This window comes from Myripristis murdjan, chromosome 15, assembly GCF_902150065.1.
Source record: "Myripristis murdjan chromosome 15, fMyrMur1.1, whole genome shotgun sequence".
Classification (NCBI taxonomy): Eukaryota; Metazoa; Chordata; class Actinopteri; order Holocentriformes; family Holocentridae; genus Myripristis; species Myripristis murdjan.
In genome coordinates, this window is record NC_043994.1 from 10,425,968 (window position 1) to 10,440,355 (window position 14,388).

The following is a 14,388-nucleotide window of genomic DNA, read 5'->3' on the forward strand; positions in this document are numbered from 1 at the left end:
AGGGCTCCCGTCCACACCACCCTATAATACCATGAGTAGTTATGTTCTTATTATGAGTGGGCATAGTGGGACTTGAACCCTCAACCCTTTTTTTCCAAATCACCTTTTTGGTTTTAGTCGTCATAGATAAGCTAAAAAAAAAAAAAAAAAAAAAAAAAAAGTAAAAAGAAAAAATGTTACTCTTTGACCAAGTAGTAAACCTGGAGCTGGTCATGGTATTCCTCCTATGATGCTGATGGTAAGCCTCACCCTCAACTTAAAGCATCAATCCATCATTGATTTTGCTTGCAGAGCACAACAGTTGTGTGGAGTATTGCAACAACACAAACAAGAGCTTGTTTACATCTACTGGTTTGTAGACTTGAGGACTGGAGGACCGTTCCATTGTGATGTCAGTGTCAGGAAAATATAGCCTTGTGACGTGATGGGACAAAAGCATCACTAGTCAGTGTTGCAATAATATCTGTTCCTGCTCAAACTTTGCTTCATAAACTCTGATGCAACAGAAGAAAAGGCAAAGAAAGTCCAACAAACCGACCAGTGAAAGTAGCTTTATGTCAACACTCATGACTATTGTCATACAATCGAGAAGATATTAAATTGAAATTGGGCAAGGCTGAAACTAAATTGGCCCTTTCTCTCTTTTGCTGTCGTCCTGGAGCAGCCCGTGTTCACAAATCCACCCTGTTGCTCTGTAGGTGAGCTCTGGTTGGTTACTCTCTCTCTTCTTCTTGCTGATGTTTAATGCTGGCTGGCAAACGGTGAGATGGTTACCGCCACCAGCCGGTGTAGAGTGTGGTCACAGACCTGTCACCTTGAGCGCTCCCCTCCACCCACCATGTCCCCTAGGTGATCCTGGTGCAGGGGCAGCAGGGAACAGAGAGGCATTGGGGTGTTTTCAAATTACGGATTAGGGTTTTAACCCCATCTTTAAAGCTGCACTAGGCAAGATTTTTATGTGAAACACCCCTCTTATAAGCCTCAAAAACAAAATGGAGCCTCAACAAAGAAGAGCAACCTAACCCCCCCCAAATTGAAAGGGTGTAAATTAGCCCTGTTTCATGAAATTTATTTAAGATGCCGACAAATAAAAACTGAAGAACAAAATGCTAAATTTGATTGACTCACCAATATTGGCTGAACCTGCTGCAACACAATTTCATCAACAGGACTTAAACTTTACTCTCTGTGATTTCTAGGTCATGAAGTCCTTTAAACTACAAAAAACAGTGTCTCAGTCTCAGTCATAACCTTAACTTTAACCCAAATCTTACAGAGACAGAGCATGACATTTTGTTATTGCTGATTTTCAGTGGATGATGGTAACATATTTGACTTTGGGGCTTTCCAAGACAGACACAACTATTACAAACTACCTGAGAGCACAACTTCACTAGCCATTTTTTCCCCTCCTTGCCTTCCCTTCAATCAGTGTTTTTCTCTCATAGTGTTGCCCCAGAGATGCTATTCACACACACATACACACACTTTAACACATACATCCTTATTTGGTCTTTTTTGCTTATTTATGAATTTGACTTGATTTGATGACATGAGATTTAAGTGGCTGAGGCTGACTGACTAATAAACAAAACAGAGTGGGACGGCAGACTAATTGCCGACATTGTTTTTGAAAGTCAATAATCTGAAACTAAACCAACTCCCCTTTTACACTTTGTGTGTGTGTGAGTGTATTCTGTGTATATGTATGTGTGTGCGTTCTCACTGGCTCCATCTCTATTAGCAGGCCTTCGCTCTGTACACCCCGCTTGACTATCTCCCTCCGTCTCAAGCAGTGGAACATGTTTGCCCTAATTGTCGACTTTATTACACGTTGCGCCATCTTATTAATGTTGCCACAACGTCAATCTTAACCCGAGTTGGTTTCTTTTCCACTCGGCTTGGCATATTTGGAGGCCCGGTAATAAAGCATTTCTGCATGCCGTTTTTGATAGCGGGAGAAGCGAGCGTGTAGCTTTTTAACACGTGTTCACTTTGAAAACAATAGCGCTTTTTGCGTTTTGCATAATCTGAATATATTTTCTGGCTCGGGGTTTTGTTGAAAGTCAAGTTAATTGCCTCTTTTTTGTCTCTGTGAGGGAGAGAATGAAAGCTTGTGTGTGTGTACACGCGTGCAAGAGTGTGCGTATGCATTTGTGCGTGTGGAGGAGTGCTCTAACAAACAAGCAAGCGACGGTGGAGGAGCAAACATATCAACTTCTATTGAATTTGTTTCAGGGCTGTCTGTGGGTGTGTGTGTGTGTGAGTGTTTGTGCATCTGTGCATACACGCACGTGTGTGTGTGTGTGTGTGTGTGTGTGCTTTTGGTCACAATAATCACAGAACAACTGAAATCCTGGAGCGGCTGCCTAATAAATGCCTGGGACCAGATCTAAGTGGCTGGTCGAGGCTGACAGACTAATAGACACGATGTGGAGAGTGGCAGCAGACTAATTGCTGACAGTGTTTTTGAAAGTCAATAATTTGAACGTAAACCCAGCAACTCCACTTTTGTGTGTGTGTGTGTGTGTGTGTGTGTGTGTTTGCACTAACTGTTCTTTTTAACTTTAACAACTACCATTGACGATTCTGACCTGAACATTTTGTGCACAGATGTGTGTGTGTTAACCTATTGATACTTCATTATCTCTTGACATCATTGATGGTATATTTCTGAGAATGGCACCCCTCAAAATTGAATAAGCTTTTATTCCTAGATCAATAAAATTATATGTAACTAACACTAACAAAATGTATATGTCAGAGTATCAATGGACAGAACAGTATTCAGTGTCCAGTGTTTTTGTATATGGCATAATTTTCATTGAGTATGAGTGCATGTTTTTGTTGTTTTTTCTAATGTGATTCTGCATTTCTGTGTGTGATTGACAGAATAACGCTGAGGAGCTGCGAGCAGAGCGGCTACGCCGGGCAACAGAGAGGTTGCGCAGCCCAGTAGTCTTCAACAAGGACTCGGCTGTCAGGAAAACACAGCTGAAGTCCTTCAGCCAGTACGTGGAGACCCGACCAGGTAGGGGACAGTACAACACACACAAATGCCATCTTTTAAAACATTATTCCCCCAGGGAGGATTTGCATAAGATTCAGCTCCATCAGGGATGCTGGGAAGGTCTTTCCCTGATGTTTTATTCTCCCTGACACCACCCATCTGCTGCACAAAGTGCGTTAATGCAGCCACTTTCAAATATTTGCAAAGACTGTTTTACCAGGCCTCAGTCACTCCTGCATTTGAGCAGTCATATCTTCACTTCTGCGTGCATCTTGCTATGTCACTACAAGAACGTCAAAGGAGATAGTATTGTTGCTGACATATTCCTTCATCTCCACTTCGCCCTCTCTCATTCCTCTCCATCCATCCCTCCATCTTTCCAGAGGTAAAGAGGCAAAGATCCATTCCCGAGGATCTTAAGAAAGCCGGGGAGGACAGGGGGTCGCCGATGGAAGCTGATGTCCGCAGGCCTTTTGAAGAAGAGGTATGTCATAATCACTTTGATGTGGGGCCATCCTTCACACACTTCCAGCGAGTGATTATGTTGGATATAATTGTGTCTAGGAACAGATCCAGAGAGTGTGTTTACTTTGGTTTGTTTTTGCTTTTCATAACTGAATCAGTATGGGACGTATAGTGCATGGCAATAAATTTAACTTTCACTCTAGCATCGGTTCTCTACATTTTACTTTAGACACATTCACAAACTATTGCTCTCTCTCGTGATATCAGAAGTTGCGATATCCTCGCTTTTATCCCACCTACACTCCCCAACAGGAAAGCAGAGGTGGCACCAAGTGTTTGCGTTTGGGGTTTTTAATTCTGCTCTTTAAGAAAAACACTTCACACCACAGATTTGGTTCCAATAAATCTACTTCGTGGAAAGGGCCTGAAGGCTTTGCTTCATGCCACCTCTGCCTGGGAAGGAATGAATTGAGAAAGAATGATGTAGACGTTATTCACTCCCACTTGGCCTTTCCTGTTCACTCTTAGTCAGCCGTCTTTCCTTCTCTCCTGTCGTATCTTAGATAAATCTATCAGGAAGCCTCCTCTTCTCTCCATTCACTCTGCTTTCATCCCCTGCTTCTCTACTCCTCTCTTTGCCTCCCCAGCACACACACACACACACACACACACACACCCCACCCCTTCCTTTCCCTCTCCTGTGCTCTCCTCTCCACAGAGAGATCTGAGTATTGATCTAACACACTGCCATTTTAATTATTATAATGGTGGATATCAGAGGCTGGGCCGTTCAGGGGTGTGTGTGTGTGTGTGTGTGTGTGTGTGTGTCTGTCAGCAGAAAGTGTGTGCATGTGTCTTCTCAAACTATGTAGACATGCATGCACTTCCTAGTTTGTGTTTGAACTTGTGCATACAGGAGTGTGTTTAAGAATGCTATTATTTCTGTGAGAGTGCGTGTGTGTGTGTGTGTGTGTGTGTGTGTGTGTGTGTGTGTGTGTGTGTGTGTGTGTGTGTGTGTGTGTGTGTGTGTGTGTGCGCACGTGCGCGCCACTGGAGACCACGGGGTGAATCTCTCTTCCCTACCAACCCTCCTCTATCCTCCACCCCACAGCCTTCCCACCCCAAATCCACACACATACACACACACACACACACACACACACACCCTCCTCCCAGTGCCTGGGCCCCAGGGTTAATGGGTGTTCAACCTTTCCATTATCCCGATCAGCCAAGAATTACCTGCTGAATGATGTTTGCATTAATATAATATATATGGTAATTTCCCTCCTCTTAATTACGGCTGGGCCGAGCGCGGCAAGGGGAGTGGGCTGATCATGTGTAAAATTGATTTGCCAAGGAAAAATATGGTGATAGAGCGAGAGCGCGCAAGGAGAAGGAGGGGAGGGGGCGGAGATGTGGGTGGGAATCAGCGCACACACACACTTGGCAAAAACACACGTGCACATATACACACCACATACACAGACACGTTGGAAAGAGTACAGGAAAAAGTGCTGGCCTGGGTGGAATGGAAAAAAAACTTTCTCTCTCTCTCTCTTCTGCTCACTAGTTCTCCTTCCCATTAAGAAAAATGAAGTGCATCAGCAATAAAATGGAGATATTTTTCGGATGCATCCTCAGTAGTGAATTTGAATAAACATTTTCCCCTCTCAGAGGAGCCTCTCTGGAGAATAGCAAGCAGGCAGGAGACAGAGGTGAAGAGGGGTCAGAAATGGAATGTGTATAAAGTGCATATGGTTATGGAGTGATTGGTGTGGGTGTGCGGGTGTGTGTGTGTGGGTGTGTATTTAGTGTGCATGGTTGTGGAGTGGTCGGCATTTGTGTGTGTATGGGAAGATGGAAGAAAGACTTATCTGAAATAGCAGGGTGTGTATGAGCAGAGGTAAGGAGAACTGAGTCTAAGGGGACAGGTTGAGTTTAAGGGACTGTGGAGACATGTAACCTTTTGGATGGGTTACAATTACACTGCAATTTAAAAAAAAAAAAAAAAAAAAAAAAAAACATCTATATCTGTATTAATGAAGCAATTAGGCTTTGGTTCTGCCCAAAAATCTTTTATTAAACAATGCATAGTGAGAAAGAGTCACTTTTTTCCTTTGCAAAAAATGTGATGTCACACTTAAGTCACTCCTCTTGTTTCAAGAAAATTGACCAAGTTCCAGCCCCCTTAGTTTATGTTGTTAGACAAGATTTACTCGCTCAGACACAAATACAGGGAACTTCAGTGACAGGCGACTGGGTTTGTTCGTTCCTACAGGTTTAAACTACTATTTATTTTTGTGTTCACTCACACAGTTTCAATCAAACATGCACATGTAACGTCAAAATATTCAGCATCTTCTGCTGAATTTTGGGAGTGGGATCATTTGATTATCTCTCATTGATTATCTCCACTAATTTTTTTTTTTTTTTTCGTCCAGGACCCACTAGAATGGGACAGGGTGAGATTATGTCCATCCATGCATATGCGTCACCACAAAACATTGACCAGGTGTATTGTGGGCCACATTCAGTCTAAAGAGGGGTCATTCAGTCTAAAGAGGGCAGGGCAGTGGACGTTCCATACCAAAAAAAAACGACATAACTTCTGACAGATTAGCATAATGCCACACAATGTTAAAATAAAGTTTCTTTTTTCTTCTTTCAGTTTCTTCATAGGGGGTATTGTTGAGTGTCCTCTGACTCTGCTGCCAAGAAATTGGTTAACAAAGCCAGAAATTATAAACTTGTGCTAAAGGATCGACTTAGGCCAGTGTATTTTTCTTAAAACTGCAGCACAGGTGAATATCCGAACACCTGTTTAAGGCTAGACCCAAATATACCACTATTCAGATATTTATTACACACATTACACCAGTGGTCTGGAACCTAAACTTCTAAGCTCTCTCTCTCTCTCTCTCTCTCTCTCTCTCTCTCTCTCTCTCTCTCTCTCTCTCTCTCACACACACACACACACACACACACACACACACACACACACTAAAGACATGTAAATATAAGGCAAATAGCCTGCTGACTTAAGAAACAGCAGTGGCTGTTTTACTCATCATTTTTTACAGTGGTGAAACCTGCGTAACCTGTTTTAATCATTTTTAACCCAGTGTTGTTTTTCCCATGTTACTGCTCTGTATGCGAAAAATGAGCAAGTTAGACAGTGGATGATGATGATGAAGAAAGCGATGTAGCGAGTTAGTACTATCAGAGACTTAGAGAGGAAGCGAGCTGTATGGTCGAGCAAGATAGACAGCGAATTGCAGTGAGGGGTTGCTGCTTAGCGATCCTGGCAGAGTGAGAGAGAGAGAGAGAGGGAGAGAGAGATGGTCAAGCAAGGAAGACAGTGAATGGAGAGAGAGTGAAAGTAGCCACAACATTTTGCAAAGGTTTTGACTCATAGCAATGAGAAGTTGTGGCTTTGTGTTGCAGCGCTGTGCCCCTCCCCCTTCATACACCATCCAATTGAAGGTTGAAATTTGCTGTTGATTACAAACGACACTCTGGAGCCCAACAAATGGTATTTGGGACAGCCCTATTTGTTATGTAGAACTCGGCCCAGTAGATTTAAATTATTTGTAATTATATTGTATCACTGTTTGCCATTCTTTGTTTTTATTGAAAGTTTACAGAAAGGCAATAAAAAGAGACCTGTATGCTAAATATCACACACGTCATACCAGTAAAGAGCACATAATCCATTCAGCGAAGGCCATTTATATGTTTTTTTTTTCTGCCTCTTATTATAGTAATAAAGCCTAAGAGGCTGCTCTTTATTGTGATCATTAGGATGACGGTGCAAGTACACATAATCACAGGAAAAAATGTCCTGAAGGGCATTACGACTGTCACACAACAGTGAAACATGCTGGTGGAAATGTCTACATAGAACATAAATTTACATACATAGACAATGAAGTAGTTTATGGGGGAGCCTAATAATGACTTCCCTGATTGCCATAAGAGTCTGCACAGCAAAGAGTTAAGCCCGGCCAGCTGTGATTTATGGGAATCATAAATCATAAAACTTTGGCATTGTGTCTGCTTGGTTGAATATACCTGTTGTATTATAATGTAGTGTAATGTTTTAATGGAAATGTCCACTGTAAAAGAAAATTTAGGTGGCAGCTAAATGTGTGAGTGATGAATATTGTCTTGAAGCAGCCAGAATATAGTATTGATTGTGGATTGAACAGCAGATTTCAGTAGTGTGAGATTTAACTAGACAACATATGCAGGTTCAAAGTGTGGTGTTGTGTGTTACAGTGTGAATAAAGATTAATTAAAGCATACTTAAATCAAGCTCTTAAAACCCCTTGCTTTTGCCAACTAGTGTCTGAAGATCTTAGAGAGGAAATCAGAAATGCCAAACAAAGCCCAGGTGAAATGAGAGGCAGCAACAGTTAGCTGTTAGCCGCCGTATTATCTGTTGTTGTGAAATTAAACTCTCTTTCTTTTCCCATGGAATTCTGTTCTTTGTTTTATGTAAAGAAGGTTTGTGGAGGCTCTATATGTCTGTTCATGAATTTTAAACCAATCCCACTGTCTTCCCGTCCCTCTCCGCTTATTTCTTCTCTCGCCGTTTCTCTTTCTTATTCACGTTCTGCCCCCTCCTCTCTCCCTTCATCCCGTTTTACTTCCCTCCATCTCTTTGTATTTCTCTATTCCCCCCTCATCCCTCGATCCCTTTCTCTCTGCCTCTGTTTCATGCTACTACTTTTCTCTCATAACCCATTCTCTCTCTCTCTCTCTCTCTCTCTCTCTCTCTCTCTCTCTCTCTCTCTCTCTCTCTCTCTCTCTCTCTCTCTTTCTCTCTCTCGCTCTCTCTCTCTCTCTCTGGTTGACAGAAGGCGTTCAAAGACACCAGTCAGTATGTGGTTGGGGAGTTGTCTGCGCTGGAGAGCGAGCAGAGGCACATAGACGCCCGAGCGGCTCGCGTGGAGAAGAGGCTGCGCTATCTCATGGACACAGGTACCCCAAGCCCAATTACACTGGAAAAACTGTTTTGGCAAATTGAGCGTACGCACGCACGTACACACGCATGTACACTCAGGGAGTTTGTGTGTGTGTGTGTGTGTGAGAGAGAGAGAGAGAGAGAGAGAGAGAGAGAGAGAGAGAGAGAGAGAATCTTTGAAGCCCACCCCTCTCCCTCCCTCCCTCTCAGTTGAATGTTGCGCGACGGAGCACTGGGTGGATATGAAAGGAGGGGATGGAGGGGTGAGGAAGGAGGAGGGGAGAGGAGGGGAAGGGTGGGTGTGGAGGGAGGTGTGTGGGGGGGAGTGTGTCTCGGGGATGGGAGAAGAAGGGAGACCTCTCTGGGCTGGGGTGATAAGGGAGCCCTTCATGGGGGAAACGATAACTGGGTGCGATAGCGGAGCCCCAGCCGAAGCCTCCGCTGCAGCCGTTTGCCAGCCGTGGCCCCAGCCAGCCAGCCAGCCTCCACACTATTGAACAGCGCGCTCAGCCATGCACGGCTACAGACACACACACACACACACACCCTCCTTCCCCTAGTACATATCTGGCCTTCATTGATATGCTGTATAAGGAAAGACGGGGGTGAGTTAAAGGGAGGAAAGAGGGAGAGGCAAAGAAATGTAAAATAACGCACGGCAACACAACATGAGCACTGACACAGTTCACAAATCCACGACAGACACACACAAACGCTTACACACGCGCACATACAAAGTGCAATCTGTTTTGGCGTATGGAGGCGGATTCGGAAGGTTTTTATTTAAGATTTGGCCAGGGGTAAAGCCTTGTTAAGACATGAGACAGTGTGCCGAGCCAAAAGAGGGGCCTTGGCTCCGTCAAGTCCCTAACTGAAATTGGAGAATAGCATCCCGTTTGTGATACTAAACCGTCCTATTCCTCACACAAGAATGTATTTTAAGGGAGGGGGGAAAAGGTTTCGGGAAAGTGTACGATTTTTGCCATTTGCGAATGTTAATAAATATTAAAGTGTGGGATTTTGCTGTAGTAATTTAATAGCGGTTCTCATGTACTCTCCGATATATCAACGTGTAAGTTGGTGGATTTAGCCCCCAAAATCCTACAAAAGCAACAGAGGGGAGGATGGGAGGGGAGGTTTTCAGAAAAAGAAAACCGGGGCGGTGGGATTTGCGCTCACCTTCCCCGTCCCATTTGGGTCCTGATATCAAGACTATCTCTCCTCTGTTTGTTGTGTTCGCTTTCCTCCTTTTTGCCTCCCTCCCTGCCTCTGTGCCCTCTTCCCCTGTCGGAGCGAATGCCATTGTGTCAATCTGAAGGGCTGGGATTTTTTTCTCTCTCTTCTTCTTCTTCACCCACTGATAAAGCAGCTGCTAGCCTGCAAGACGCCAGGTTATTTACTTCCAAACACCTTCAGCCAAAAAGATTTCTTTCTATATAGTTATATAAATATATATACCTGCGCTACTCCCCTGAAAAATAAGATTCACTAGAAAAAGAAGAGGGGGACAACAGGGAAGGTGAGGACAAAATAATAAAAGCATATCACGGAGAGAAATTCACCTCGGTTGCTTTCCACCTCCTTATAACATCAGTGGGGAATGAAATGGAGAAAATGTGGTTTTGAGAAGTCAACACCCTGGCTACTGGGTGATTTTTATATAATACCCAGCATCCTTGGCTCTCTGAGGGCTACTACGGTTGTTCTGTTCACATGTTCTGGTCTTCAACAAGGACATGTCAAGAGGAAAGCTCTTAAGGTTCTTAAGCCCTAAATTTGGCTTTTGGTTCTTAAAGTTGAACAGTGATCAGCAGCAGTGGCTGTAGAATTAAATCGGTGCCACATGCTAACATCTGGATTCTAGGGTGTCCATGTTCAGTTTTAAGGCATCACTCATTGTTTTATGTCTCATTCAAAGTGAAAACATCGCCACCTCAAATTGGTAGCTGTATATTGTTAACAATATACCACACTGTCATTGCACTGCAGCAAAAAAAAAAAAAAAAAAAAAAAAAAAAACAGGTTCTTGACCCATGTGAAGTTGAGCACCATGCTCACTTCCTGGAATTACATTTCTGGTGCCATATCTCATTTTGCAGCACTTATCCCAGAGACCCGTCCAATAGGTTATGGATTGTGCCTTTAGGCCAAGGTCTGAAGGCATCAGAGCGAGACGGGCCAGTGACAGGTGGTCACTATAGTAACCTTTATCACCTCAGTAACTGAGGTCACCTTTCTATAGGCTGTCATAGATGATAGATATTTTCCTCTGGACCAAGAATGTCTGATTGAGCTTGTGGCTGATTGGCTGTAAGCAAAACATCCACTATTGATCTGTCACATCTGACTGATGCATATACACTTCACTAGTGAGCAGAGAAAAATTACCACCAGCTATCAGCTGGTGGTAATTGCTATTCTTTTTTTCTGCAGCTGAGAAGTTTATCGACTTTACCAGCCACTTTGGCAGGTAGCCAGCCAGTGTTCAGAGGGTCTTTTATTTCTTCAATATTTAGTTGGATGTTAAAATAGTCAGTGTGGTTGGTTGAATTTGGGACCTAACAATACAGTTAAGGAAACTTCACAAAATGCAAGTTTCTTGGCGCCTTTATGAGCAGAAACCTTGGATGGCATTTTGATACAGCCTCCTTGTTGTGATCAGTTGGCTTTTTGGGCGTACTTTTCAATGAGGCAGTGAACGTTATTGTAGGGGCAAGTTTGCATACAGGAGTATTTTATTTTATACTTCACCTTCCATGTGCGATATGTTTACCATTATGACCATTATGGAGAGATAAAAAAGACCTTCACACACCAACTTAATAAGTCAAAGTAACTCTATAAGCAGTCATTATTGTCAGGAGACAGTATATAATTAGCCAGTGATGAGAGGTAAGATGTGTTACCTTTTATAGGAGGCGTCACATTCCATTTGTTCTTACTTGTCTGGCTAGGGTAGACAATGAAGCTAGAAAAATGAGCCATGTCTTCTTAAGTTTTTGCCAGCTCTGTTTTAGGTAGCATTTGCTTTCTTGCTAAATATAGACAGCCATTCAGTGCTGTGCAGGCTCATGAAATGGCTCCACATACAATACAATACAAAACAACCTCTGTTTACAGCAACATGTGTCAGTACTATGTGGTACTGACTTAATTCGGTCGGCACCAAAAGAAGTACCAACCTTCAGTACCCAGCCCTAGTATTGAGTACCTCTACTGGAGTGTCACTACCCCAAATAACCCAAAACTAAAATACCTAAATTGGCTCCAGCACTGCCTGTAATCCAAACTCCAAGTTCTTAAAAACAGGTACTCCCAAACTGAAGACACAGTAGCCTTGCACAAAATCCCCCTTCCCTTTCTAGGCTGTAGTGGCTTTACGGAAGCACTAACACAACATCAGTTTTCAAATGAGACATGTATTTCACCTTAATAGGAACAGGAATAGCCTGTTTCTCCAATTTTTGAACCTTTTTTTTATCTTTATTCACATGTATTGAAAATATAAGGTCTTTTTCAACAGCACCCTCCTTCTCCTCCTCTGTTAATGATGTCCCGACATAGATTTCTAGTGTGGGATTCAAACCACCGACTCTGCTATAGGACTAGCTTCTCTAACCTCCAGCTCGTCACAACCCTCAAAGCCTTCTCCATGTGACTTCAGCCTCTTCACTTGTTTGACACATAAACAGAATAAAAACACAAACAACTCCTTCTCAATCTACTGTCAGATTTACTTTTAGTCATATTAATCCACCCTAACATATACCTAATTTAACCTATTTTACTAAATACCAAAGCAGAAATAGGCCAGCAGTAGAAGCTGTGAACTTGACTGAACTTTATTGAGGCATGAGGGGAAATGAGGTCATTACACCATATCTATCTATCTATCTATCTATCTATCTGTGTGTGTGTGTGTGTGTGTGTGTGTGTGTGTGTGTGTGTGTGTGTGTTGACAGATTTATAGATCTCATGCAGTTTCATACTTAACAGATGTCATCAATACTTGAGTTAGTTACTGGTTTAGTAATGTGCAGGTAGTATACAGAACTATGCACAGGTCATGCGTATGGATGCAGAGCAGATTGTGTTTGCACAGGGTGTGTGCAGAGCGGTCCATAGCAGTGCACACAATCATATGATTCAAGTCTCTGAAGGTAAGTTTGGGTGAGCTCAGTGTGCAGCGGGCCTGTGGCAGCGCGGAGAGCTACAGGACTGATGGGCAGATGTGAACAGACAGACCGACTGACCCATGACTGATTGTTCATCTCTCTGCTCCACCAGCAGAAAGCATGGGAAGATCCACTGCACTCTCTCATGCCCACCCCCACCCCCAAGTCTCTAACTCCCTCCTTCTCTATCACATTCTTTTGCTTTGTCAGCCCCCCTCCTTTTTTTCCATTCCCCTTTATACATATAGGCATATTTATCATTTTTGCGGACCATAGTGGAAATAAGTTACTTTGTACCCTCTTGGGTGAAATATACTCGAATTGTTTTGTTTTTGTTTTATTTTTCTGTCATTTATTTTTGTATTTCCTCGATTCAAATAAGAATTCTCTTGCCTTCTATTCCTCTCCCTTTCTCTTTTTCTATCCTTTCCTGCCTCTGCCTCTTTTTCATCCTTTTTGCTTCCCTGTATCACTTTTTATTTGCTCTGCTCCTTTTATCCCTAAATCTCTTATTTCTCTTTCCCCTCTCCCCCACCCCCTCTCAGGCACCCCCCCCTTTTCCTCCCCTCTCCTCTCCTTCCTCCCCTGCTCTCCCTCTCTTCCCCGGTTTGGGCACAATGCAGCTTTCTGCAGCATTTTCTATTACGCCGTGGTCCTCCCCAGATGAATCCAAAGTAATTGGGGTGGTTAATTTATTTACTCAGAGGCAGTTCACAGCACATTAAATAATAGAGATAATTGAACAAGAATTGTCAAGTGTCTTCTGATATCAGACACATTACAGGAGGGAGTGTGCATAAAACTCCATTTCTATGCCCCCATTGTTTATGGTAATTAAGTACACAGATTTATTCCTTGGTTGCCTTCCAAGCTTATGGCAAGCGCCATTGTTGTCTTCTATTAATATGTAATCAGTAAATAGTTTAATTTTCTAATCTGCGGTTGGAGAATTCACTTTCTAACAACTCTTAATTACTGCTGGGCTCTAATGAGTCTCACCATGCCGACGTAGCCAGCCAATCAGAGGCCAGGCCCCAGTCGGGGGGGAATTTGAATTCCTGCGGCGCCCCCCCTCGACTAATGAACTTGTTATTCCTGCACCACTGGGAGCACTGTCCTTCACACATGCAACGTTAGGAGAACGTTCACATCCTGCTGCCGCCAGAATAGTAATAAGATAGGAGTTTATTGATAATGTGAGGGGAAAAAGGAAGAGTTCATTTCCCAAAAAGTTGTATATTCACTTTTGGGGTGGAAAAAACATGTCATGAAGTTAAAATATATCAAAAACTGGTTCTTATTTTTTTTTAGCCAGGGACTTGAGTCAGCATGATTCATTTTAATTTTTTAAATGGTATATATATCATTTTGTAATAAATCTTTTCATATGCATTGGTTTGTATCAATGCGGATTGTTATTGATGACTAATTATAAATCAGTCGATGCCGGTTTTCTAATAAATTTAACCCAGTTTTTAAAAAAATTAATCAAAATAGTATTTTGCTTATGAACCTTTTATTTAGGAAACATAAAGCTCTTTAGCAAATCTAAACAGGTCACACTGATCAAAGCTGTTGATGACCTCATTATGTTGTCTTGCCTTGCTAGTTTTCAATACAATTAAGCTAGTACCCTTCATATTTATTATGTTTCAACAATAACAGGTTATTGACTGATGCATTACTATGATTCCAAGTGTATTGTACCTGAGGAAAATATATCAAATTCACCTTTATTGAAATTTTCTAAGGGTATTGTACCAGAGAAAAAT

General features: G+C 42.6%; 1 protein-coding gene across 3 annotated transcripts in view; it reads left to right on the forward strand.

Annotated features, from left to right (window-relative positions):
- The window catches only part of ehbp1 (EH domain binding protein 1), a 174,881-nt gene that overhangs the window by 128,785 nt on the left and 31,708 nt on the right, over window positions 1-14,388 (forward strand). For all 3 annotated transcript variants that reach the window (XM_030070143.1, XM_030070144.1, XM_030070145.1), the window contains 3 exons: window positions 2,893-3,031; window positions 3,394-3,494; window positions 8,335-8,458. In XM_030070143.1, the coding sequence (XP_029926003.1) occupies window positions 2,893-3,031; window positions 3,394-3,494; window positions 8,335-8,458 (364 nt within the window). The remainder of the gene's footprint in view (window positions 1-2,892; window positions 3,032-3,393; window positions 3,495-8,334; window positions 8,459-14,388) is intronic.